We start from the raw sequence: 26,557 nt of genomic DNA on the forward strand, positions 1-26,557 counted from the left end.
ATATTTGAGAATATTGAAAATGCTAACTCCTCCTTCTCAAAAGTCACAGTGGCAAAACTACTTTTCTGGAGATTTCAGCTGAATCCTAGAACTGTCCGGTTAACTTCTGAGACACGCCCTCAAGCCTACCAGAGCCCACCCCTGACTGGAGGGCTTTGTGCACTAATGGGTCAACCTCGGTTCTATTTTTAAATACCATGGATTGAGTAATGTTAATTCTCATAACACCTAGTGGACACTCCTTGAACTCACATTTCACTTACAAACCTGTGTGGGACCTCTGTGAACGCACTCCAGTCCATGGTGGAACAAAAACCACCTATTAAGATACAGACTCAGGCTTTAGGTTCTCTCTGTGACTGTCCTTCTACTTTGCATAGCTGAGAACGCACAATCTATTGCACCCCTAAGAAGCCTCCTTACCATATACAATGCTTTATTCTGCTGCTGGCATCCATACTAGAAGCCAAATTTGGGTCTATAGCCATAGTGGGGGATGAGGGGCTGGACCTTGAGGGTAGAGTCTGGAAAACAACATTGACAAGGTCCTGACAGTGGCCTCTGCAGACGCCTTCTAGTCCATGCACAGAGCAAGCTAGCCAGAGGTTCCGGGGAGCTGGCAGCTTTGTACAAACCTCAGCCCCAGCTTCCCCAGAACAACGTGAGATGACCACACACCTCTTCCTAGTGGGCAGGACCCAGTTGCCACAGTGCTGTTTGCTTTTCATCATCCTTTTCCATCACAACCCCCTCCTACCCAGCACCTCTTGGTATCACTCCCCAAATACACTACATGTACTGACATTCCAATCTTGAGCTCATTTAAGAAGAACCTCAGACCCTCCACAGGGGAAACTTTCTGTTTCAATAGTGTGCCAACTGTTAGCTCCATCAGGAACCTTGACAGGCTGGAGCACACAGTCATCTTCATAGGTCTGCCATCAACCAAGGGTTCACAGGGACATGGAAAGAAAGATACTTGCCTACAGGTGAGCAAACACAGCTATGCACAGTCTATGAAAGAGATTCCTGACCACCAGTGCTGGTCCCTAAGTCAGAGCTGACAAACACATTAAATATATTCATTAAATGTTTCCACTATCACTAAAATGTTCTCCTACCAGGCATTTAAAAAAAAAATAAAGACCGATTCCCAGGGAGGCTGGAGCAGTTGTTTGCTGCTGCATGGGGCAGGTGCCACGGCTACGCCACAATACAGAATTCTCCTTTGTGAGATGACTTACTGACACCAGAAAGGCATGTAACTCTGTCCAAAAAAGGGAAAACTATGACGAGCCGTCTATAATTGCTACTCATTTTGTGCTAGGCTGTGTTCAGAAAAATCCTTGAACTGACGGCTCCAAACAATGCAGCATAAAGTAATGGAGAAACGAATCAGCATCAGGCAGAAACTCTTATTGATGTCCATCCTCTCCTCAAAACAGTCCAGTTGGCTGGCAGCATATCACCGGTTCCCATCCATCAAGAAAATGCATCAGGCCATCCTAGAAACGGTGCGGAGAGAGCTAGCTACTCTGCAGGGCCCAGTCTCCTAAAGCACAGAAACACGATCTCAAAACCATAGTGTTATACACATGGACTCCGACACCAAACTAGAACCAAACTTAGCCATGGTTGTGAGGCATCTTCAGATGCCCCAACGTAAGCTCCAAGAACGATGGCATTTAAGCTGTTTCTTTGGGAACAGCCCCTACACCTTCATCCACACATGGAGGGACCACCATATGTCTTTGGGAATACCATAATACTCCTAGTGCCTGAAACAGACAGAAAGTGTTAAACTTACCTCTCTCAAAAATCCCCCATTATAAAACACCAAAAGGTCAACGTTTTACTGAAGACAAGCCTGTGTTTGCTATCTCTGGTGTTGATTTTTTGGCTCTCTCATGACTGCTTTTTTGGGGTTACTCATGTGATTTCTTTCCCTTATTTCTCTTCCGCTCTTCTTTTTGATAGTGTCTATATCTATGTATGTATTGAGAGCGGCACACACACCACATAACACATGTGAAGAACAACCAAGGGAGACGACATTAGTCCACCTCTCCTGAGCATGCAGGGAGAGGAGGCCAATGGTGAACCGGGAGAACAGTTACCACACACCAAGAAAAGGAAAAGGCCAAAACTCTGCAAGTTTTACTGAAGATTTAGTGGCAAAAGGACAAGAAGAGGCCGAGCCCGCTTGCTGTGAGCAGTGGGATGGAGTGAGAACTTCTCTGTTCAGCCATAGATGGATGGCAGTCCCCATTTAGCCTAAGAATACTCCCAGTCATCAAGGTGGGACACCTAGACCCGTGAAAAAGGACAGAGATATAATGCCAAGGTGACATGGTCTTCAGCCCAGGCGTGGTCCTGAGCCATGGCTATCATCCCTGCTGGCTATCCAGGCTATGTCCCTCAGCAGCAGTTGCCAATGTTACATGGGACAGACATCTAAGTAGATAGGTCTAGTCAGATCAAACCATCGAGGTAGTTTGTTTTGTAGCAACAAATGGCACAAGTCTACAGCTGGTTTAAACAAAGTTCTTTGTAATCTATGCATTTGACATTCTGCTTGTGTGGGAATGGAAATCAGAGGAGAGCTAGCAGTATCATGGAACTTGTGTGTCCTGCTATGTGAGTTACTTTTGTGTTGGAGTGACCAAAAGACCTGACAGAAAAACTTAAGAAAAGAGCTGGTTTCTGTTGTTATTGTTGTTGTTGTTTTGGCTCATAGTCTTAGAAGGTTCAGGTTGTTGCTGTTTAGGTCTATGAGACTGAACAGAACATTATGACTTTAGGAGTTTCTGGTAGATAGCAGTTGTTCATGTTACAGATGACCAGTAAGCAAAGACAGTAGACAGGAAGTGACAAAAGACACTATACCCTGAAGGAGTCCCTCCCAGTGACATACTTCTTCTAGCTAGGTTCACTTCTCAAAGTTTCCAGAATTTCCCACAACAGCATCACTAACTGTCGAGCAAGCTTTCAAATTAAGAGCCCATGTTAGATATTTCAGATTCAAACAAGAATATCAACTGTTTGGAAAAACTAAAGAAATTGAGGTGGCCCCTGAGTCCCACGAGGGACACTGAAGCTATGACCAACAGGCGCGCGGAGAAAAGAACAGGGGAGCTGCCAAAGTGTATTATGCAAGCAGAATTCTAGACCATGCTTGCGTTCCATGGGGACTCACTCCCAGAGCCTGGTGCCCTATGTCAGGTAGAAGCCGCTCCATCTGTGCTCCTTGAAATTAATTCCATAGGCTAATTAGTAACTCTCCATTAGCCAGGAGACTGGGATCGCCAACACCTCATGTTTTAGAGTTCACAGTCTTGTGCACAGCCATAAAACCATCTCTCATTGCCTCATTATTGAAATTCTACTACATTGAAAAATACTCCTACTTTCAGAAAGAACTCATCAGGAACTATGAAGCAGTTTTGATTGACAGATAACATCCTCCTCCTCCCACCTATAAACACACATCTGCCATTCAGTGTTGGCATTGATATTTTCCTTTTGCAGAGGCCCCCACCAGGCATGCTGCATGCATTATAGAATTTTTGCTTTTACAAACTCTAAATTGTTTTTTTTCCACACATTTTTACTCTGAAATTCTAAACCCTAGTACCTGGATATGTGATTGATTTAGAGACAGGCCCAGAAAAGAGGCAACTAAAGGGTTAGATGTGGTGTTGCATGCTTGTAATCCCAGCATTTAAAAAGTGAAAGCAGGAAGTTACAGGTTCTAGGCTAGCTGTCACTATATAGCAAGAGCCCCACCCCTTTCCCATACACACACAATACTAATAGGAAGATCCAGAAGTAGCCTGGTTTCACTTCCAGCTCGGTCACCTGTTCTCTAGAAGATAGAACACAAATGTCTGCGGGTTAAGCAGGGCCTTAAAAGATGGTGCTGTTGTTCCACATCAGACCTGGGGTCTCAGTGTAGTCTCCAGGAAATGGATGACCCAGACCTCAGCTGCTTCGCCCACTCAAAGAGGGACCACTCATTCTGACACTGGACATCCCACGGACTCAGTTATCTGAACGTCCTTTGAGAAGCAGACAGTGGCAGCAAATGAGGAGGTGGTTTTCTCCTAGCGGCACACTACAGTCATCCGAGGGAAAGGCAGAAAGCCTGTGAAGAAGTTTCTGTGAGAAGCATGCTCTGTGGGAACTCAGTCAAAACGCAACAGGTATCCATCACACAATGGGGAACAAGGCAGATGAGAACCTAGGTCCAAACAGTCGTCTCCTAGGTCTGGCGCCTTCTGCTGTGGACTGTAAGGGCTCCCATTCAGATAGCAAAGGTACTGTTTTAAGACAGGTTCACACTCCTGTAAACGGAGGACAATCTTACGCTGTCGTAGTACAGTCCTTTGGATGAGGCACCTCTGGCAGCAGGTAGGACAACCTGAACTTACATGCAAATGCAGCAAATGCCAGTGGAGAGACAGAGCAGCCTCCCAAGAGAACTTGGAAAGACTCACAAGGAACAAAGGCTTCAATTAAAGATAATACAGCCAGCTTTTCTGTAAAATACTCAAATATGCTTTATAGCTACATGCTTGCAGGGGGAGATCAGTTTCCACCTGTAAGACGCGCTTACCTGTTGTAGAGGAGAATGTCTGGTTTCCAAATCTGGCCATCTGGGAAGCGAACATTCTTCACTCCGGGGTACTCGGACATGTTCCACTGCAAATAGTGATCTGTCCAAGACTGACAAAGATGGAGCATTAGCAGTATGCTGTCCCCTGGCTTACTTCTATTTCTCGTAAGAAGTTGCCGGGGACGCTCAGAGCCCAAAAGAGTTCAGACATTATTCTATAAGTGGGCTGGCATCTATAAAGTGTGAGGAAATGGAGAATTAAATAATCCCTTCTAAAATTATCTAGAATGGCATAAAAGTCACATTTGGGGACCTGCTGTCACCGTGATCACATTCAGATGGAGGCATTAAAGCGAATTCCTTCTCACTGCACACCCCTAGGCTTAGGCTTCACCTCTTCTTGATGGACAGGTTACTTCTAACCAAATTAATAATGGTTCTGCTTTCAAAGTTTTCCCTAAAAGGGCATTTTGGGAAAAAAATAAATAAATTCACTTATTGAAACTGGAAACAAAACCAAACTATAGAAATGTCAGCTATTTGATAAAGCAGAACCTCTTAGAACTTCTGAGGGCATACTTAAATATGTGTGATTTTGTCTTATGGACAATGCTTTATTTTATTAATTTATATTTATTTTATATCCCAACCACAGCCTCCTCTCCCTTCTTTCATACCTTCCCTATTTCTCCCTGCTCCAATCTACCCCTTCTCTGTAACCACCCAGAAAGGGGCCAGCCTCCCATCTGCCTCAGCAAAGCCTGGCATATCAATCTGCCATAAGACCAAGCACCTCCCCCTATATGCAAGCTGGGAGAGGCAATCCAGCATGAAGAATAGGTTTCCAAGAGCTAGTCAGAGCACCAGGGATACCTCCTGCTCCCATTGCCAGGAGTCCCACATATAGAGCAAGCTGCACAACTGTCATATATATGCAGAGGGCCTAGGTTGGTCCCATGCAGGCTCTCTGGTGTTGGTTCAGACTCAGTGAGCTCCCATGAGCCAGGCTATTTGCTTCTATGGTTTTTCCTGCAATGTGCCTGACTCCTCTTCCATTTCCCACAATCCCTCTTCCCTCTCCTCAGCAGCCCCATGTTTGACTGTGGGTTTTTGAACCTGCCTCAGTCACTGGATGAAGGCTTTCTGATAACAACTTGAATAGTCATCAATCCAAACACAAGGGATGGTCAGTTCAGGCTGCCACGAGTCCTAACTGGGGCCATCCTTGTAGACGTGTGGAAGTTTCCCTCGCATCAGGCTTCTACCAAACTTTGTAAAGCCCCCCCTACAGTCATCTCTCTCAGCATGGACAATGTTTTTGACAGTACAAGCTGATACCTCAAAGTGGGCCTCAGCAGTAGAACACAGACACAAGGATGAGGACTCAGGAGCATCCACAAGTAAACTAACCCAGCATCAGGCCCTCCAGAATCATCTCTACCTCTGGAACACTTATAGTCCTTGCTCCAATAACCAGGTAACTCCAGCCATTCCCAGGGCCAAGACTGCAGAGCTATCACAAGTAGAGTCTCCTACTACTGGCAAGCAACCATCCTTGCTCCATTAGGTCTCAGGGCTGGCAGCAAAGGACCCATCAACAAGATCCAGACTTTTTAGGACTTACGAGTGTACTATACCTCCATCTAAACCAGTGTCCCCCGTAATCAGACACATTCTCATTTGTTCCCTGAAACATATCCAAATTATTTATGCTAAGATACATATAAATGCTTCAGTTGTATAGCAATCTCCATTTGATTTCTGACCACATGTTTGGTGTAACGTTATAAATCAATACTTAATCCCGAGGAACCAAGTTGTCAGAGCTATTGGATTTGGAATACACAGATGAGTGTGGTGGGTCTAGAGTTACGTATTCTGGCAACGAAGATCCATGGACAGGCCTCAAAGGTCTAGGCATCCTTTGGAAGGCAGATAGTGTTCTATAGTCCACTTCAGAACTGGAATAATTCGAAGTCAGAGAATAAGAGCTATTCACAACTACGAACCTCAGCAAACAAGGATGTTACATTAACTCAGCGTGCAGCAGCATCGCTGGGACATCAACACCTGCTCTGCTGGGGTCCACAATTAATGAGATTTATAGGAATTAGAGGAAGTTCTGGCCTCATTCAAGTGGTCTGCTGGGAGGTCCTGGATACCAGCCAAGCCATGTTGGTAACCGCCTGCTCCATCTGGATATGCTTGGTTCTATTCTCCCCTTCGTTTTTCTCCCCTGCTTTGGTATCAATGCACCTCTGTCTTACACTTCACCCTGAGACGCTGCTCTGAGTTAATCATGGTTACCATTTTCGTGACCATGGGAACTAGGGTTCCAAGAACTACCCTTGAGGGTGTGCTGGCATGACAGACAAGATCCCATCTCCTAAGCCTGATGACATGACGGCCAGAGGAGTTGGGAAGTGAAGGAAGAGTATTTAAGAGTACTTAGTGGGGGCCGGTCAAAGCTGACTCACACCTCCCATCTTTCCCATCTTGTCCTGTAGTCCCTGGTTTCTGAGTACACTCAGCTGTGGGTGTGCCACAGCCTTCTGGCAGGTGACATCACTGCTATGTTGCTTGTTCAGCACTGGTTGTGTGCCTCCTTGCTCACCACAATCCAAACTTGTCAATGGGATGACAGAAAAAAAAAAAAAAAGCTATGACACAGCTTCGTATTTAAGTTAACCACTGAATCAAGACTCAGTTGTATCATCAGACCTCAAAGAAAGAACCTTCAGGCTATCTCCGGTCTGGTTCTGCAAAAGTTTTCTCTGCACCCCAAGTGTTCCTCCCATAGCAACACAGACCAGATGCAGTCTCTGAAAGTGATCTGTACATTCTAATCTCCCTGGTGTCAAAGCCAACCTGACCTATGGGGCAGTGAGGAGGAATGGCTGCAAGCACAGAGCTGGGCTGAGAGAAATTTGCTTGGAGAATGGGTGAGCTGAATTATCTTCTAGTGTAAAACGTGCCACACCTACAAGCAGCAGGGTAAAATCATGTGGTCTTTACAGGCAAATGAAAAATGATGGATTTAGAAAATGATGCTTTCATTTTACAGGATACCACAGGACACAGCACTACAGTATCCCAAATACCTGTAGATACTATACACTTTGGTTGGATATAGGACTTAGAGGAATTGTATTAGAGCAAACCTAGAAGCCTCTTCTTTGAAGACTAGCTCTCATAGTATATGAAGGTGCTACACAAGTAGTCAAGGAAAAAAGCAATCAGTAGTCCTACCCAGCTGTAAAACCTGTAAACCACAATAATAACAAGCAAGGCAAGATAGCTCCAATGGTAAAATAGTAGTGCTTATCTCTTAGGAGTAACCAAGAGCTCTATAATTGGACTAAAGGCCCATTCAGTAGGAAGAAAGAGATTCATGCCTGGTACTACAAACCCAGTCAGCAACCCATGGCTAGTGACGTCATGGGCCCTAAAAAAGAACCTACTATTACCACGTGTCTAAACTGATATACTTTCTAATTGCATTCTAAATACTTAGGTTCATACTTACAGGTAAGTGTAGATCTCATCTCTTATCAAAGAAGCCTTTGTATAAAGCACACAGAGACCATTACAGAAACCAACAAAAAAAAACAGCCAAAAAGCAGAAAACAACTATTGGTGGTTTTCTAACCCCAACTGATAGCACCCCAGTGCTCAGGGAACATCACAGAAGATGGGGCAGAAATACTTACACCCCTTACTGACACACCAACATAGATAGGGGAAATCCTACTGAAGTATTTATCTAATTATTCTTTATCAATTGAAATTTTGGAGTTGGATATCAGCATAAGAACCTGAATGTTCAGGGAAGTGGCAGCCCATCCTGCTGACAGAGAGACAGCAGGTTCTTCTCCAGGAACCGGTCCCAACAAATCCTCTACTCGCCAATGGTCAGTACTAAACACACACATCCACATGAGCAACAATATATAGACCTGGTAAGTTTTACTCCTCCTCCCTCTCTCAGCCTCGCTCGTGTGTGTGTGTGTGTGTGTGTGTGTGTGTGTTTGTAATAATTAAAGTATAAAAGGTTAATAATTCTAAGAAGAGTGGAATAGGACACAGGAGATGTTGGAGGAGGATGGGTTGGAAATGATATAAATATACAATACTAATGCATAACATTCTCAAAAAATACAATTAAAAATAGTTTTGTTTCTTTAAAAATACATTGCACTGTAATTGAGAAATACATTTGGTTTTCTATGCATAGAGCCCCTCAAACTCTTATTTGAGTCTGAGTGAGCAGAATGTCTTTTGCTAAATTTGCTCCATTGGAGTCTATGCTACTGTAGCCGCTTTGAGCTCAGGACTCCTCACAGTTTCAGGAAGAAAAGTGGATTCCATGAAGGCAAACTGCCTGATGAGAATGGAAATGCCCAACCCCATCTCATCCTCCAGTCTGGAATCAGGAGATGGGATTGGGGATCAAGGGAGAGAAACTCCTGCACAAAGAGGAGGAGGAGGGTTTAAAAAAGCAAATTCATGAATCTGGAACGTTCCAGTGTTTCTATAAAAGCTGAAATGCCCTCTGTCATATCTTTTCACACTTTAGATCAAAGATGTCTGGCAGCCTCCCTAGCAATAAATCTCTGCAAAAGGATCTACCAAGTAGCTTTCTCCCAGGCTAGGAAGAGCAACTGGGAATCAGCAACTCTGTATTCTGCAGGCTGCTGGGATAATCTCAATCATGCGAAATGAAAGACACCTGGGGAAAGAACTAACAAAATCTGCAAGAGATAGGTCAAGGAGAATTCAATTTTTAAAAAACTTTTGTGAGTGTGGCATTTTGACTGGATTGAAAAATCTATAATTTGCAGAAAATTGACTTCAGAGTTGAAACACCCTGGAGAAAAGATTATGTGGATCAGATTTCAGAACAGAACTTAGTGAAATGAAGCTGCAGGAACTAAAGGCCAACGCTGAAAACCATTCCCTGAATATTCATCTAAGTCCTGCCTCACTCAGGCAACCCTCCCTCCTGCCCTCCCAGCTTCCCCGGGAACTCTGGTTCCGCTTCCTTTAGTATTGAGCTTCATTCATGAACACGTCCAAGACCAAGGCTGGGTGAGGCCAGGCAGGTGAGTGGCCAGGGAACACAGAAATTAGAATCAATGAATGTATGTTTATCAATTGTCCCAAGGAAGCTCCCATGCCTGCCCTTGGTGATAGGCAAGGCCTCAGTGTCTGTCCTGCAACCAGGACTTAATCAAAGCAACACCAGGTTGAGGCAAGGGTACAGAGACATAGGATTTTCATTTCTTAACCATTTATACTTGTTTTAAACCCAAGATTCTGAAGGAGCCTTGAAAATGCTGCGGAGAGGCACTTTCCAGATGAGTGCCATCACCCGGTCTCCTAAGGGCACTAGTTGCCTAGGGAAAGGCTTACCCTTCACTGATGCAGGGACAAACAGTAGTGAACGCACTGCCCATCTTCCCTTTAGAAGAGCTGGGCCTCTCTTTGTTTTTCATTTTGATAAAGCAGAGTTGTTCCCATCTGTGACCTACACAGTGTACCTACCCATTCTTAACAATATTCTGGAGAAACATCTGCACACAACTGCACATATTTATAAGCACAGTGTGCTAACACAGTGCAGGTATATAATGTATAATGATCGACTCAGGGTAATTAGCATCCTATCCCCTCAAACATTTATCAAGTCTCGGCGCTTGACCTTTTTTTTAAATGAGTTAATTACGCAGCCTGGTTGTAAATGGCTGAAAGAGGAAATGTGGCTAAGACATTTCTAAGTGCTCTCCCGTGGCTGTGGTCAATGCCTTCCACAGAGCAGGCTCTCCCAGGGACGGGTTCAATACGTACATGGAATTTTAAAAGCGAAACTAGACATTTCTGCAAACGCAACTATTAATTTGGACTAAGCTCTGTTTCAAAGAAATCTGAAGGTCTCTAGTGATACCCTTCAGAGCACCGGTGTTTATCAGTGGAATATCTGAGCTCAGTATGGTAATAGTTCCCTTATAATTTTCCTGGAAACCAGTTATCTTTAAAATTACTTGCCACATCTGCGACATTACTGGAGAGCAATGAAGTTCTGAGGGCCAGGAAAGTGGACATTGGGATAGATAGCTGTCCATCTGTCCATGGCATATTGTGACTCTGTAGACTGGCATGGTGGGGTATAATTCCAGCACCTGGGGGCCCAAAGCAGGAGAATCATTTCAAGTTCACAACAAGTACCTAGCCAACCAGGGCCACAAAGATAGAAGTGCTTAAAAAGAGAGGGGAGAAGGAAGGGATGGATAAAGGGAGGGAGGGAGGGAAGGGACAGAAAGGGAAGGGAAGGGAAGGGAAGAAGGGAAGAAGGGAAGGAAAGGGAAGGGAAGAAGGGAAGAAGGGAAGAAGGGAGGAAGGGAAGGGAAGGGAAGGGAAGAGATAGGAAGGGAAGGGAAGGGGTGTCAATAGCTGCTTTGTTCCTCACAGGTCCCAGGGAAACAGCCATCATCTCCCAGAGTTCCCAGAACTTAACTAACACACAGCATCCCATTGTGATGTAGGAGGAGCTGACTTTTATTTGGATCAACTTAGTCCCCACGCCCTGGGTTAATGAAGAGTTTTGGGTTTGTTCATTCCTTCAACAAAGGTTATTTCGTGCCTAATGCAATTGAGGCATTGAGCTAGGATCTGGAGGTACAGTGGGGCTCAACCCTGGCACACGAGAGTTGCTAAACGGGAGTGGGGAAGACCTGGAGGCAAGCAACGTATGGACAAGTGGGCACTAAGTATGTCAGAAGGAGAGAAGTTTATTGGAGGAAGAGAGCAGCGAAGAGGATAAAATGGGGACTGGAACACAGCTCAGTGGTAGAACATTGGCTACCATGCTCTTCTCTTCCCAACAGTGAAAAGAGTTGGGGGAGGGGCGATAAACATCACAGACTGAATACAGCATGAGAAGGTTTGGGAAGAAGCAAGTCAAGAGGTGGTGTTTGGGAAGACAGCAGAAGAAAGCAAGGGAACCCACCCATCAAGTGGTTCTCTGAGTAGAGAGAGCAGGGCATGCAAAATCCCAGAAGATCATCTGTAAGCAACAGGTATGGATAACATCAAGGCAGTGGGGAGCAGATCGGGAAGAAGGGTGCAGAGGGAAGGTAAGAGAGGAGATAAAAAGCAGGGCAGGTAACGTCGTTGGCTTCAGCTCTTAGCTTATCCAGAGAGACTAGAGCCACGGACGGGGAGGGATCTATCTGAGCCTGGAGGCATTCATCTTCACTTAGGTCACTGTGGCTGCTGTGCTGAGATCAGACACAACTGGGAGAGAATAGGAGGTGAATAGAATGGCTGGAAGACTACACTGATGGACATGAGAGAGCCAAACGTAGAACAGGGGAAGCCATGGGCTAGTGAACCACGGTTAGAGGCAGGATCTGTTTTGAAAGTTGAGCTACCAGAATTCTTGAAGGGTTCTACATGAAAGGCAGGAGTTCAGGGTGATACTGGGATCCCTGGTCTGAAAAGATGTGCTGGCATTTAGCCAGATTAAGGTGACTGTGGAAGAGGCAAGAATAGGAGGTGAGGGACGAGTGCCCTGGAGAATGCAGCTGCCATCCCCAGACATCACACATCCTGGCATAAACAAGAGAGGGGCACCCACGAGGGGGCGGGCTGTGGTTGTTTTAACTCCAGCAGGGAACAGTCTCAAAGCTCCACACTATTATTAGATAGTGAGAACCCTCAGTGGGACGGCTCTTCTGCAGCTACACGCACCTCCTGCACCTGCTTTAACTTCTCAACTACACATGGATTCTGTAGAAACCTCATCTGCCAAGGCCACCTCTGCCTCCACTATTACTTCTCTTGCCCCCTCCTACAAGAAAGACAGGCTCCCCTCAACTTACCCAATTCCTAATTTTATACAACTAACTCAAGAACCAAGCATGGGGCCAATCCACAGCAGTGGTGTGTGTTAACTGTCAGTCTAATGTTTTCAAAATTCAGATGGGGTTTAATTTCTTTAACTTTACCTTCTCAACAAAATAATGAAGGAAAAACTAATCAAACTGACAGCTGACACACATTTAAAGAAAACATTATTCTTGGCAGATAACCTGGAAATGTCAAGGAACTGAGTATCACGGCCACACAAATATTGCTTGTTACCAGTTCTACAGGTCCCTACATCTGCAACAAGGCAGTGACAGAACCAAGGGTCACAATTGAACTGGTTGCTCAGTTCTAGAAATAAAAAGTTACCTGTGGATGCGCAAGTCAATTTAAAATAGTGTCATATTTGACAGACAAGAACTTCCAACTAGAACTTTGTGATCCATATCACTTTGGTGAGTTATATACCAATAGTAGCATCCTTAAATCAGTTCAGAAGATTTTTTTAAAATATACTATGGCCTAAAGAAATGATGTTACATAAATACTTACTTTTTTATTTTTTCTTTTTTTTCTTTTTTTTTTATTTTATTGAGAATGGGAAAAAAAAAGTTTCCGCCTCCTCCCAGCCTCCCATTTCCCTCCCCCTTCCCCCCACTCTTCTCCCCTCCCCCCACCCCTCTCCCCCTCCCTCTCCAATCCAAAGAGCAGTCATGGTTCCCTGCCCTGTGGAAAGTCCAAGGACCTCCCCTCTCCGTCCATGTCTAGGAAGGTGAACATTCAAACTGGCTAGGCTCCCACCAAGCCGGAACATGAAGTAGGATTACTTTTGAGAGAAATCTAAGTAGAGCAATTAATGGAGTTGCAAATCTAAAATTTTGCAATAAGACAAAATCCTAATAAAAATGCGCTAGAAATGCAAGTGTAAAAATATGCATGGTGATGCTTCACAGAGCTTGGGGATGGTGAAGGAGGAGTATCGGGAGTTCCAAGTCAGCCTGAACCACATAACAGAGCCCTGTCTTAGAAAGGAAAGATAGAGCTGAAGAGATGGCTCAGAGGTTAAGAGCATTGGCTTTTCTTCCAGAGGTCCTATTCCCAGCAACCTCCTGGTGGCTCACAACCATCTATAATGAGATATGATAGCCTCTTCTTCTGGCCTATAGGCATACATGCGGGCAAAATGCTAGATATACAATTTATAAATAAATCTTTTAAGAAGAAGTAAAAGGAAGGAAGCTCAAAGAAGAGGGGGAAGATAGGAAAAGGAAGAGGGAGGAAAAAAAAGCAAGAAATGAAGACACAAAGAGGAAAGGAAACCATGTAAAATAAATAAGAGACAGGGGAGCTGTGTTTATAAGGATTATTTGTGCCCAGAATTACAGTGGTATATAAAGATTCCACCTAAAATAGAGGCTGACAGTCTTAAACCCAGATTCTAATATTTAAAATTTGATAGAACCTATATATTTACAGTTAGATGATTTAGATTAGAAATATATGTGTCAAATTAAAAATTTAAGGCTAAAATACATATTGAATATTCTTTTCCCAAATTCCTAATAGCCAAAGTGTTTTGGGGCTTGGGGGCTTGGTGATTTTGGAATACTTTGCATAGAGTTTGCTACATGAGCATCCCCGGCCTGAAAATTCCAAAGACCTCAAAATGGGAAACACTCTGAGTGTCACTTCGGCAATCAGAATGCTTTGGAGGACTTTCCAATCACCACATTTGACTCTCTGTATCCTTTTAAGACCCTCTGGGGACGCTAGAGCATGGAGTGTGAACATCCTGGCTAAGGATCCCTCAGCCTCCTTCAAATGTGCTGCTCCGGAGAATTTAGACAATGGAGAAGTTCTTATGAGCTAGGGAGCAGCTACCACACAGGTCATCCATCTCTAGGCGCAGCCCTGCATCTGATTATTTCTCTGGCATGGAATGCTTTTGGGATTCCTGAAACCATCCAGCAGTAAAAGACAAGCAACCACAGAGTCCTGCTGTTGACAGTCTTACGTCCTTGGTTCCAACCCATCAGACATGACAGTCTTCACGCAGTCAGTCCTCCAGCATTCTCAGCTGGCTGGGGTTGGGGCTGGGGTGGGATGGGGTCAGGGCACCAGCCTTAGGTCTCTCAGGAACTTCTTCCCATGCAATTGCAGTTCAAGCACATGCACATGGGGCAGAAACAGGCAGGCCCCACGGCAAGGGCTGCCTCTGCCTGAACTTACCATTTGCAGCCAAATGTTAGTGGTTAAAACTTGGTTCTTCTCATCCTTAAAAAAACAAAAAGAGAAGGGTAACATAAATATGGCTTCAGTGCTTCACTTTTTTTTTTTTTGGAGCTATGATACAATGATTTATGCCCAAATCTGACTTTGGGGATCAGTGTTACATGTGGAAATTAGAATGCACCATGCACTTCCAAATCTATGCCAGTAGCATTTCCCCAGAGGCAAGCTTTTCTATTTACCTGAAGTAATCCACATTTATTACAGAGCACTTACAACAGACAGCAAAATATAAAGAAGAAAATTAAAATCGGGCTATCCCGCCATCAGAAATGATGCCAGCTAAAGTCCTTGGCCACTTATCTTTACACTCCCCCAGGAAGAAGCGTGGTCACGGGGAGCTTTTGGCTCATATTTAGGGTCTAAATGGGCCATACACCTGCTTTATCTCTGCCCGGGGCTGGGTTCTTTCCTCTTTCTCTACCCAGCAGGCCACATGTCAGACCCCTGACACCCAAATAAATACAAGCAAGCGAGTAAACACAGGGCCAGGAAGGTAGGAACCTTACAAATACTTGCTCAACACACTTCTTTCTGATTTCAGAATCCATTTCTCCATTTCCAAAATAGGATCCAGCTGGGGTTCAAGTCTGCAGACCATCCAGGTGATTGGGAGAGCACAACTACCATGGTTGGACACTGAGCACCTCTTAGGTTTGGGTCTCGGGTGTTAAGTCTCCCCTGGAATGCTAAAGGCACCATCTTCACCTTGGCATTACTGAGAGGTAGTAGAGCCTTTACAAGATGGGTCAAATGGATGAAGTAGAACATACATTTTCCAGACGCATTAAAATGCCAGCCCTTCTTCCTCTTAGCTTTCTCTTTCTGGCCAGGAGTAGGTAGTTTCCACCATGATGTGCTTCCTCACTACAAGCCAAAAGCAAGGGAACCAACTTCTTAATGACTGGGACCTCAAAAACTGTGAGCCAAGCCTTTCCTCTTTATAAGTTCATTCTTTCAGGTGTTTATTCCAGCACCAGAAAGCCGAGTAGCACACCATCTAAAGGTGTCTCATCAAATGAGGTCCTTCCAATTGGCTTGGCACCAACTCTTTTTCACATAGCTGACTACTACAAGTGCAAAGGGATCCTGGAAAGATCACTCATTGGTTAAGATAACTGGCAGCTCTCCCAGAAGACTTAGGTTCTATTGCCAGCAGTCACAAGGCAGCTTACAACCATCTGTAACTTCAGTTCCATAGGATCCAATGCCCTCTTCTGTCCTCCCTGGCCACCTAGCACACAACTGATGCCTACACACACATGCAAACAAAACACCCTTCACACATAAGGAAAAAATTTCATTTAAAAATGTGCAAGGAGATAGTTACACTGAAAATGCTGTCGGTCAGTTTGGGACTCTCAATTCTAACTAAAGGCCTAAGAACATTAGCCACCAATACTCTCCAGGGAAAGTATTAACGAAGTCCTGCCAAGAAGTGGCTCCTTTAGTCATTGTATCAGGAACTGCCTGGCTGGGTTCACTGACAAAGACTCACCAAAAACCGACCCCTGGCCAAAAGCACGGGGCATCTACCAGGGTGGGGTGCAGTCAGTGGCTAGAAATGAACATGAGAATTGAATACTGTCCCTTGTGGAAATTAAAATATAGCCCACATATAAAAAATGATCAGCAAGGCTGATACATGATGTTCCTGTGCTTAGATGTTCATCTGCTTATGAAGACGTGATTATGAAGGTGCAATGAGAAAAGACCAAGCTGTCTGTGGGAGGGGCCTGGGACAAAGCACCATCCCAAGCCAGGATGAGTCCAAAAGAATCTGCAGTTTGATCAAAGCAAGAAACAAATCTACTTTACTAAAGTAAAATGTGCCACAGTGCTTAGTAGTAAACATTTGCTGGTTAACATGTCCCATGCTCTACAATGAGCAAATGTTCCCCGATAGTTATATACAGTTATATAGAGTTTGTGTGTGTGTGTGTGTACATACATAGAATTATATTTCAGGATGTCTATCTGTTGCCTCAAGTTATTAGGCAGCCATTGTTACTAATGGACTGAGAGTTAGCAAGAATTCCATTCAGGTGCCTTTTCTTCTTTTTAATTGTACTTGTGCCTGCCCCTCCTGAGAGAGGCTTCTGTGGTTTGGGAGCTCAATTACTACCAATCTAATTAAAAGCCTTTCTTCTTTCCAAAGTCTGCACAGAAACCTCATTAGAGTGACACTGGATTTCCTTGCTGTGTAGCAGCATGGGACCGAAGCACAGAGCCTCAGACTGTAATCAACAAGCAGCAGCCACTCACCACCTGGCAGCACAGCAATGCCAGCCAGAGAGGTCCACACCAGGCTGCAGAGGAAGTCCGGCGCCAGGCAGGATGCTGCCACTCTCCATCTGGATCTCCTCTTCTCCGGTCACCCTTGGTCAGGTGGCAAGGTCTCCCTTTCCTTCCCGCCACAGTATGGAGCCTCCGGCCCATGCGGGCACATGTGTGCACACTCATACATATACAGTCTACCAGTTTGCTTCCACAGGGGGATGCTGACTACAGCTCACTACACAGAGGGTCAAAACACAAGTCCATTGGGCATCACACAAGGCTTTTCTACAAGTTATGGACCAGCCAAGTTTGTATTCTTTCAGCAATTAATTGGTGCTGGTATTCCCACCACAGTCATTACACTGGAGTCGGGGGGCACAGCAGTCAGTCATACAGTTATACAGTTAGTGCTGGTATTCCCACCACAGTCATTACACTGGAGTCGGGGGGCACAGCAGTCAGTCATACAGTTATACAGTTAGTGCTGGTATTCCCACCACAGCCATCACACTGGAGTGGGGGGGGGGGCACATGCTGCTTCTTTGGTGGTCGGGGCTGGACTGGGAGGAATGGGCTTCCTCCTTCCCAGAATTGTGTTCTCATCGCTCCGCCTCTACTTCCTGTCTGGTTGACCCGCCTATACTTCCTGCCTGGCCAATCAGCATTTCTCTAAAACATATTTAACAGAATACAGACAATTCTCCCGCACCAGCATACCACATGTACCCTACAAGCAACAATGGCTCTAGTCTAGTTCTGTTATAACAAACACCATCAACAAGCTGGCTGTGGGAGCACATAATTATAATCCCAGAACTCGGGAGGTGGAGGCAGAAGATTCAGGAGCTCAAGATGATGCTCAGCTATGAGGTCGGCTTGATTTACACAAGACCCTGCCTCAAGAATAAATAAAGCAAAATATAATAAAAACAAAATTAAAGTTAAGCAGCAGCAACACTACTGAAAACATCATAAGCCTAGCCAGGCGGTGGTGGCTCACACCTTTAATCCCAGCACTCAGAAGACAGCGGCAGGTGGATTTCTGAGAGTTCAAGGCCAGCCTGGTCTACAGAGCAAGTTCCAGGACAGCAAGGCTCCACAAGAAACCCCGTCTCAAAACACCAAATAAATAAATAAATAAATAAATAAATAAATACATAAAAAAAAGCCACGAGGCTGACAAACAGCAAGTATTGTTTCTCAGTTTGGAGGTTGGATGCCCAAGGTCACTAAACCGGAGTGTGGCTCTGGTACAGCTAGTGAGGGCTTCAGATCCATGGAGAGATTTCTTCAAGCTACCATCTGGCTCTTACTGCCACGAGAGGCTGGGCGACACAGAGGGGCACAGTCTATCTCGGCTCCTACCAGCGCATACTACCCAGGGTTTCTCTCTTGGGAAATAACAGTAACAGCTACCACCAAAGCTTCCTGAAACGAGCGAGGAGCAGTGCCATCTAGTCGACAAGATGTCACTCGGTGCTAGCCGTTCTAGCAATTGTGGCTACATAGCTGTCACCTGATGGAGCCCTCCTGCAAGACAGAACCTGCAGCCCAGCACGAGCGCCCCACTGTCAGCCGACTTGCCCTCTGTCACTCTGTTTTAACCTGGGCACATCAGTGAAGAGCACCCTTCAATTTGTGTGACATGCTTTTAAGGAATCCACCTTAAATTATGGTGCATCTAATGCAGCCTGCAGAGGGTTCCGATGATGTCTGCCACGCAGTCTCACATTTCTCCAGCCGTCGCTCCTTTGGGAGTTACGAGGAGATGATACTCCACAGTATTTTACAAAGCTCTGAGAAAAGCCGTATATCAACCCCGTCTAAACCCTAGTTTCAGAAAGATATAAATTCACATTTGCTTAACGCTCTTATAGTTTATAACAAACCTGACTTATTTTATCTCTTTTCAGCCATGCTTTTATCTGAGACAACCCAACAAGGCTAGTTATTATTTTAAGTAACTGAAAATGTGCAGGTGGGCTCCCAAATTTCATTTTCTATGCCTGTTTGTTTTTGAATGCTTTTATATGAACATATACTGCCTTATGACCAAGAGAAGGTAATGCATCCAAGCGTCAACTGTGAGACCGTGAGCAAGCCTCTGGCCTTGGCTCACACAGTTAAGGCAGAAGGTGAGCTGTGCACTCTGATAATCCCATCACTGTGTAGGCTGGCACAAAAGAATCAAGAGTTTGAGAGTAGCATGGCCTACAGATTTAAGACCCTGTCTAAAGAAACGTAAGCGGAGATCCAAATCATCTATCTCTTTGACCAGATATTATGTATTCTGAACTAAAATATCTTCTTGAGTCCATGTTGCCACAGTGAACACTTTGATAATGTTTGATTTTATATCAACAACAACAACAATAACAAAAATATTGACACTTGATATCGGTTCCAGACAGAAGATCTCAGAGAGCAATCTGGGATGCCTTTAGGGTAATAGTTCTCAACCTGCGGGTCGTGATCCCTTTGGCAAACTTCTATGTACAAAAAAATGTTTACGTTAAGATTCATAACTGTAGCAAACTGCAGTTATAAAGTAGCAATAAAAATAATTTTATAGTTGGAGTCACCACAACACGAGGAACTCTTAAAAGGTCGCAGCGATAGGAAGGTTGAGAAGCGCTGCTCAAGAGACTCAGCGAGGTTAAAACTTCTTCATAATCGTGACATATTACTTCCCTCTTTCCTCTTTTTTTGCTTGTGAGCAAAGGACAGAGTTCTACTGAGGTTACATGCTGTGGTAGGTGGTTGGCCTGAGGCTGAATAAAGACACATGTAAGAATCACCTACTAAACAAATTACTAAAGAAAGATTTGCAAAACTATAAAACAATAACCCTTCTCGCGCAAAGGGTTATGTGTTGGAAAAGTAATAGTTTTTCTGGAAGTAATAGTTAACCTAATAGTGTTATCATTATAAATGAATGAGCTTTACATAATTTTTTCATATATATATTTCAAAAAATTTCAGCCTAGTAAAATGCAGAAAGTTATAACACATACACATAAGACCTGAGGGTCGGGGCTGGAGAGATGGCTCAGAGGTTAAGAGCACTGGCTGTTCTTCCAGAGGTCCTAAGTTCAATTCCCAGCAACAACAAGGTGTACAGGCAGGTGTGTAGGCAGGTAGGTTACTATATATGTGATAAATAAATAAAATTAAAAAGACTAAAGATCCTCAAAACCTTTAAGAGAATAAAAGAGTCCTTAAGCATCGAAGATTGAAGCCCACTGCAAGAGGCTTGGCATTCCCTACACCCCCTGGTTCTCACCTGCTGGGTACAGAGCTCTTTCCTCACCCTCAGTCTAGACTGTTCAAGGTCTTGCCTAGGAATGATGAGAAAAGTCTGGAGATCACAGGCAGACCTGGGCTTTCCCACTCACTGCCTGCACAGACTCCAGTGGCTGCCGAACTTTGTCACGACTGCTTCCTTATTTGCAAACCCAGAAATGACAACGGCAAGAAAAGTCACCCACAGTATCTAGAACACAGAGTCACAAAGAAATTCCCCATAGTTCAGTGACCAGAGGAGTGACTGCTAGTACAATGGAGCTCAAACACTTACAGAGTGGCCAAATTGCTAGCATTTCCTCTACATGTAGCAGCCTGTGTTTGGGGTAGTTGTTTTGCTAAAGACAAGGCTTAGAAACTAAGTGTTTAGCAGTCCCATTTCTTTCTCAGAACTGGTACACAGGTAGACAGTTACTCTGTGACAGATGAATCCACAGATGCCCCCCCCCCCCCCCCCCCCCCCCGCAATGAATGCAGTAGAATGTCTGATCCTTAGATCCTTGGCTACTGGATCTTTATACACAAGCACCTAGCACAGGTGAGGGCTTCACCAAGGATTTTCACCAGTGGAAACAGTGCGGTTACATCCCGAGAATCTGAACATAGACACAGAACCTGGAAAACCAGTCCCCTTGAGGCAGACTGCAGCCCTTGAGAAACTACTGTAACAACAGCTTCTTGAGCGATTCTGAGTTCTTTGATTCTATTTTTAACTATCAGAGCCAATCACACATTGCTTGAGAGCACTGTTTTTAGGAGTGATGTAGGAGGAAGGGCTTAAGGGATTTTTAAAAAATCAAAGCAGAATATAACAGATTTTTAAAAAAAACACTTCCTACTGGTCAGTGTTCAATTCCTTGCTGACATCATCCACCTTAGAAAAACCCAGGAAAGCAAACTAGAAAGCCAGCCAATCAGGCTGACTTTTTCAGGCCGGATAATGGCAAATATGCAGGGCAGGTGTCTCCTGGACAATAATTAAACTGTCATTTTCCCCCTCTTTGAATCTCACTCAAGATACTGAAAGGCAACAAGACACACAGCCAAGAAAGAGCTCCCACCTCACTGTCTGCACCCTCAAAGGTGCCCAAGTCAGATAAATCCACAGGTGCATTTTCAGCTGCATGCGCAGGCTCCCTTCACTGAAGGCATTTCGTGTCTCCCACAAGGAACGAAGCCTGGCAGGCAGACTGCAGCAGCAGAACCTAACAGAGAGGAGCAGCCTTGGGGTGAGCAAGGCAAAGGCAGTGGGGATAGAAGACTGGAGGGAGAAAGGTAGAAAAGACACACAGCTCAGATATCCTGAAGAGGGACCAAGGGTTTGCATACCTCTATGCTGAAAATAGCCTCCTTCCTCAACCAGCACTGGGCATCCCGACACTGTTCACAACAAACACAACAAGAGCGCAACAAGAGAAAAGCGACCGACTTCAGGGGACTCCAGAGGCCTGAGATACTAAGATTCAGACAGCATCAGTGACGCCTGGGGCTTTTCCAAAGAGCTCTCTCCCATGTAATCCATCAAAGATCTGACATCCCAGAGGAAGGAATCCCAACAGGCCAAAAGACAAATGGGAAAAGAATGAAGTGTGTGAACAGAAGTTAGGAACAGAATTTCTTTATCCGTTTGCTCAGTTATCTTTCAAACTTGATCCTTATTTACCAAGCGGTGCTGGGGCTCCCTCATGTTAACAGGTGTTTTGATGTCATATTTAAATTTTCTTTTGAGCTCATGTCATCCTAAGCGGCTGGTTGGGCACTCACTCCCTAGCCTAGGCATATCTTGAACTTATGATCCCTGCTGCCTCTGTTTCCCGAGTAGTTGGGATCACAGCAGACACTTGGATACAAAGCTTAATTTTATTTTTAATTGATACATTAAAAATCATAAAATCACACATAATGTGTGGCGTACCTGAGATGTTTCCCTACATGATATATGTGTACATCATGTACTGTTTAAGACTCATTAAGCATACCTATTCCCCGAAACTCTGCAGTGAAACTATACAAATGGTTTACTGTGGCTTTCTGCAATGCACGGTGCTCTAAATGCACAAAAAGTCCAATGCACAATGCCATATCGGATCTTCTTACTCCACCCCAGTATCCACTGCCTAGCCTTTTCCCACACCCCTTCCTCTAGAAACAAGATTGAGAAGCAGCAACTTCTCCTGCTTTTTATCACTGATGTCTAATATTTCTATAAATAATATATAGTCATTGATTTAATAAACCAAGTAAACATGAACCAGGGTGCAATTAAAAAAAAGAATGACAAGAGAAAGAATTCATGGCTATTATAGCATTAAGAATACAATTAAGAACAGGCATGCCATAATAAGGTGAAAATTAAAATAAGCAACAAACTATGTTCATATCCATGGTATGATGGAAGAAGTGAAGAAGTAAACGACCCTTAGAAAGTGCTAACCTCAATAAGAAAAGGAAGGCAAACAGTCAGCTAAGGCTAATAAACACAGTCAGGAAAATAAACAGTCTAGAAAAGGCCCAAGCAAGAGGCCCAAGCATGCTTCTCAGTTCTTGTTATAAAACTCAATAAAGTCTTGGATTAAATTAAAATGATTTAAAAAAAATCAAGATAATGAGATAATGGAAAGAAATGAGAGGGAAATCTGCAGACCTAAATAAATAATCTGAGAGCCCAAATAGCACTATTACATAGCTACTAAGTTAGAAACAGAAAGGGACAAAACAGACAGCTAAAAATTGAGTTACTGGCATGAGGTAATCACAGTTTGTGTAGATGGAAAATGGAGATTAAGTCAATTAGGCAACAAGCCTGAGACAGAAGTGAAATCAAGAGGGCACTCTGGGTTGGCTCAGAGAGCACAGCACCTGCAGGGGAGTGGAATGTTCCCAGATGTAAATGGAGCATCTGCTCAGAGTCCAGGAAAAACAGCAGGCTCCGTTAGCTGAATACCAACAGGCCACTACATAGTATCTAAACACTACAAGGCCACTACACAGTATCTAAACACTATAGGCCGCTACATAGTATCTAAACACTACAGGCCGCTACACAGTATCTAAACACTACAGGCCGCTACATAGTATCTAAACACTACAGGCTGCTACACAGTATCAAAAGGGAGATAAAGCAAATGACAATTTAAAAGTAACCCTTAGTTTACCAGAAAGAAAAAATAAATCTCAACAACAAACTTAAAGAGAATATTTTTCTAACATCATATTTTTATTAATTATTTGGAAATTTCATACAGTGGACCTCTATCACATTTGCTTCTCATTCGTCCCAGGTCCACCAACCCACCTTTATGCCCTTTCTGCAAAAGAAAAAATAATACACCAAGTTCAATTTGTGTTGCCCATGTCCTCATCGGAGCACCATCAAAGTTCCAGTGGCCAGCCCCTTAAAGATAACTGAGTCCTTCCCCACCCGGGACACCAGAAGCCACCAACTGTGAAGCGCTGCACTTGAACATCTTTATCATGATGTTTAAGGACTCTCTTCAGTGGCTTCCTGCCTTTAAGGGAGTTTTACAAGTGTGTGATCAGACACTACAGTGAACTGCAAAGCCAGGGTGAACTGGGAGGTGCCTATGTGAAAGAAGGGGCAAGATCCTTCTACCAAGCCTCCACTCCACATGCATCTTTCTCATGGCACCCACCATAAACTAGAAGAACCCACTGGGAGAACAAAAATGAAATTTGTCATTTTGGTCTGGACACAAAACTAGAAACAGGATAGACTATTAACCTCCTAAGAATATTGTCTTGTATCAGAGAATTCAAACTGAAACAGCCTTTAGTGCCCGAGAACTCTACAAACCATGCATGTAGCTCTAGACTACTAAAGCTATGAAGTATCAACCAACAGAATAAATAAATGACCAAACAGAAGAATAAACAAAAATTAACTATGTTCAGAAACATTAATATAAGATCTTTAAGGTTTAACATAAAAACATATTAGGCAAGAAATTATTTTTGACCAAGGGATTAAAAAATAGTTTGGAAAAAATAATTTTAAAAAATCAGATAAGCATATCAGGAAGATAGGAAATGTTCTTCACAAGTAAGGGAGAGGATGTCAAATCATCGGAACACATCTCCACAAAATTAGACTAAAGAAGTAGGAAAAGGTACCACTGAGTAAGTATAATTAATACAATTAAATGCCTTAAGATATAAAAATATAAAAGAATAAGATATACAAAGGAAAATGCATACTTGAAAAAAATGTTTTCCAACATGAGAAATTTAGAAACTGAAATAAAATCTCAATGGATGTGTTGGTCAGTTTTATAGCGACTTGAACCAACCTAGACTCATTCAGGTAAGAGAAATCTCAACTGAAAAATTGTCTCCATAGGATATGCCTGTAGGCAAGTCTGTAGTACATTTGCTTGATTAACGATTGATGTGGGAGTGCCCAGGTCACTGTGCCACCCCTGGGCAGTTGGTTCTGGGTGCTATAAGAAAGAAGGCTAAGCAATCCAGTAAGCAGCATTGCTCCATGGCCTCTGCTTCAGTTCCTGCCTCTAGCTCTTTCCCTGATATGCATCAGTGATGAAGTATGACCTGACAACTATAAACTGAATTAAGACCTTTCCTCCCCAAGATGCTTTTGGTCATGGTGTTTTATCACAGAAATAAAAACCCAAACATGTGGTGGGATTCCCCTCTGTATGCTGTGAATATGCTTTACTACCATTGGTTAATAAAGAAGCAGTTTTAGCCTATGGCAGGGCATGATGGAGCTAGGCAGAAAAACTAAACAGGGAGAAAGAAGGCAGTGTTTGGAGATGCCATATAGCTGCCAAAGGAGAAAGACATCAGACCTTAACCAGTAAGCCACAGCCTCATGTATTCTATTAATACATAGATTAATAGAAATGGGTTAATTTAAAATGTAAGAGCTAGTTAGTAATATGTCTGAGCCATTGGAAAAACAGTGTTGTAATTAATATAGTTTTGTGTGGATTATTCTGGTCTGGGAAGATGGGAAACTAAAGTACAGTCTCTGTTTACACTAAAAGATAAATAGGACAATGGGTTAGGAAAAATAGAAATGATAATCAGAAAGTGGAAGACAATGTGATATAATGACATGGAAAACATGCTTTAACAAACAAACTGAAAATATCCAATACATATCGACACACACACACACACACACACACACACACACAAAAGAGCAGAAGAAATGTCAAGGAAGGAAAGATTTCCAAAACTAGACAATGAATCCTCAGATTAAGAAAGTACAACATCCTCAAAAGGAAATGAAGGAATTAAAACCTAATAAAGTACATTTCTTTTCTATTCCAGCATGCAACTACTTTAACATCAAGCACTCCTATACTTAAAAGAAAAGCACAAAACAGACGGAAAAACCAATGGCTTTTTCTCAAGACACAAGAGGCACTAAGGTTGCAGGGTAAAGTGTGACACAAAAATCTGCATGTCAGTGCTGGAGAGATGGCTCAGAGGTTAAGAGCACTGTCTGCTCTTCCAGAGATCATGAGTTCAATTCCCAGCAACCACATGGTGGCTCACAACCATCTATAATGGGATCTGGTGCCCTCTTCTGGCCATGCAAACAGAATACTGTATACATAATAAATAAAATCTTTAAAAAAATCTGCATATCAGCAAATGCTAAAGCATAGCCCAGAGTCCTGAACTATAGCAGTGCTTAAATGGGGATTTGATAACCACTGTAACCTGAGTGTGAACCTGAAAAAAAGTAAGGATGACCATAGACACCGGATGTCATACAGTTTCACAGTTTTTATCTCTAGGAACTGGACCATGCTGTCTTGGTAAATGTGCAAGATTCCTCTGCGGCTACTAAAAGCAAACAGAATGTAACTTTGGGAACAGACGCAGTCTTCACATAAATAAGAAAAGCCTATGTTCCTGACAGCCTCGTCAGTCACTCCTCCCCTCCAGAACACTGCAGCAGTTCTCTGGATGACAAGAGGGCTACAGACCAGTGGAGACACTTGTGAAGATCACAACTCAGAGGGGAGCCCAGGAAAAGAATGACATTAAACCTAGGACATTTGCCCTAGCCCCCACAATGTCACCACACCCTAGCACCAGCATAAACAGTAACCATCCATGATAGGTTACAGCAAGAAGTTTCAGTTTTCTCAGGAAGGGAAAGAGAGAGAGAGAGAGAGAGAGAGAGAGAGAGAGAGAGAGAGAGAGAGAGAG

The 26,557-nt window shown here is 43.7% G+C and overlaps 1 protein-coding gene across 1 annotated transcript in view; it reads right to left on the reverse strand.

Moving 5' to 3' along the window:
* The window catches only part of Chrna7 (cholinergic receptor nicotinic alpha 7 subunit), a 105,508-nt gene that overhangs the window by 42,960 nt on the left and 35,991 nt on the right, over positions 1-26,557 (reverse strand). The window contains exons 3-4 of the mRNA XM_050140018.1: positions 14,711-14,755; positions 4,616-4,725 (exon numbers count right to left, since the gene is read on the reverse strand). Of these exons, the coding sequence (XP_049995975.1) occupies positions 4,616-4,725; positions 14,711-14,755 (155 nt within the window). The remainder of the gene's footprint in view (positions 1-4,615; positions 4,726-14,710; positions 14,756-26,557) is intronic.

The sequence above is a fragment of the Alexandromys fortis genome, unplaced genomic scaffold, assembly GCF_014885135.2.
Source record: "Alexandromys fortis isolate MF-2015 unplaced genomic scaffold, M_Fortis_MF-2015_v1.1 scaffold_39, whole genome shotgun sequence".
Lineage (NCBI taxonomy): Eukaryota > Metazoa > Chordata > Mammalia > Rodentia > Cricetidae > Alexandromys > Alexandromys fortis.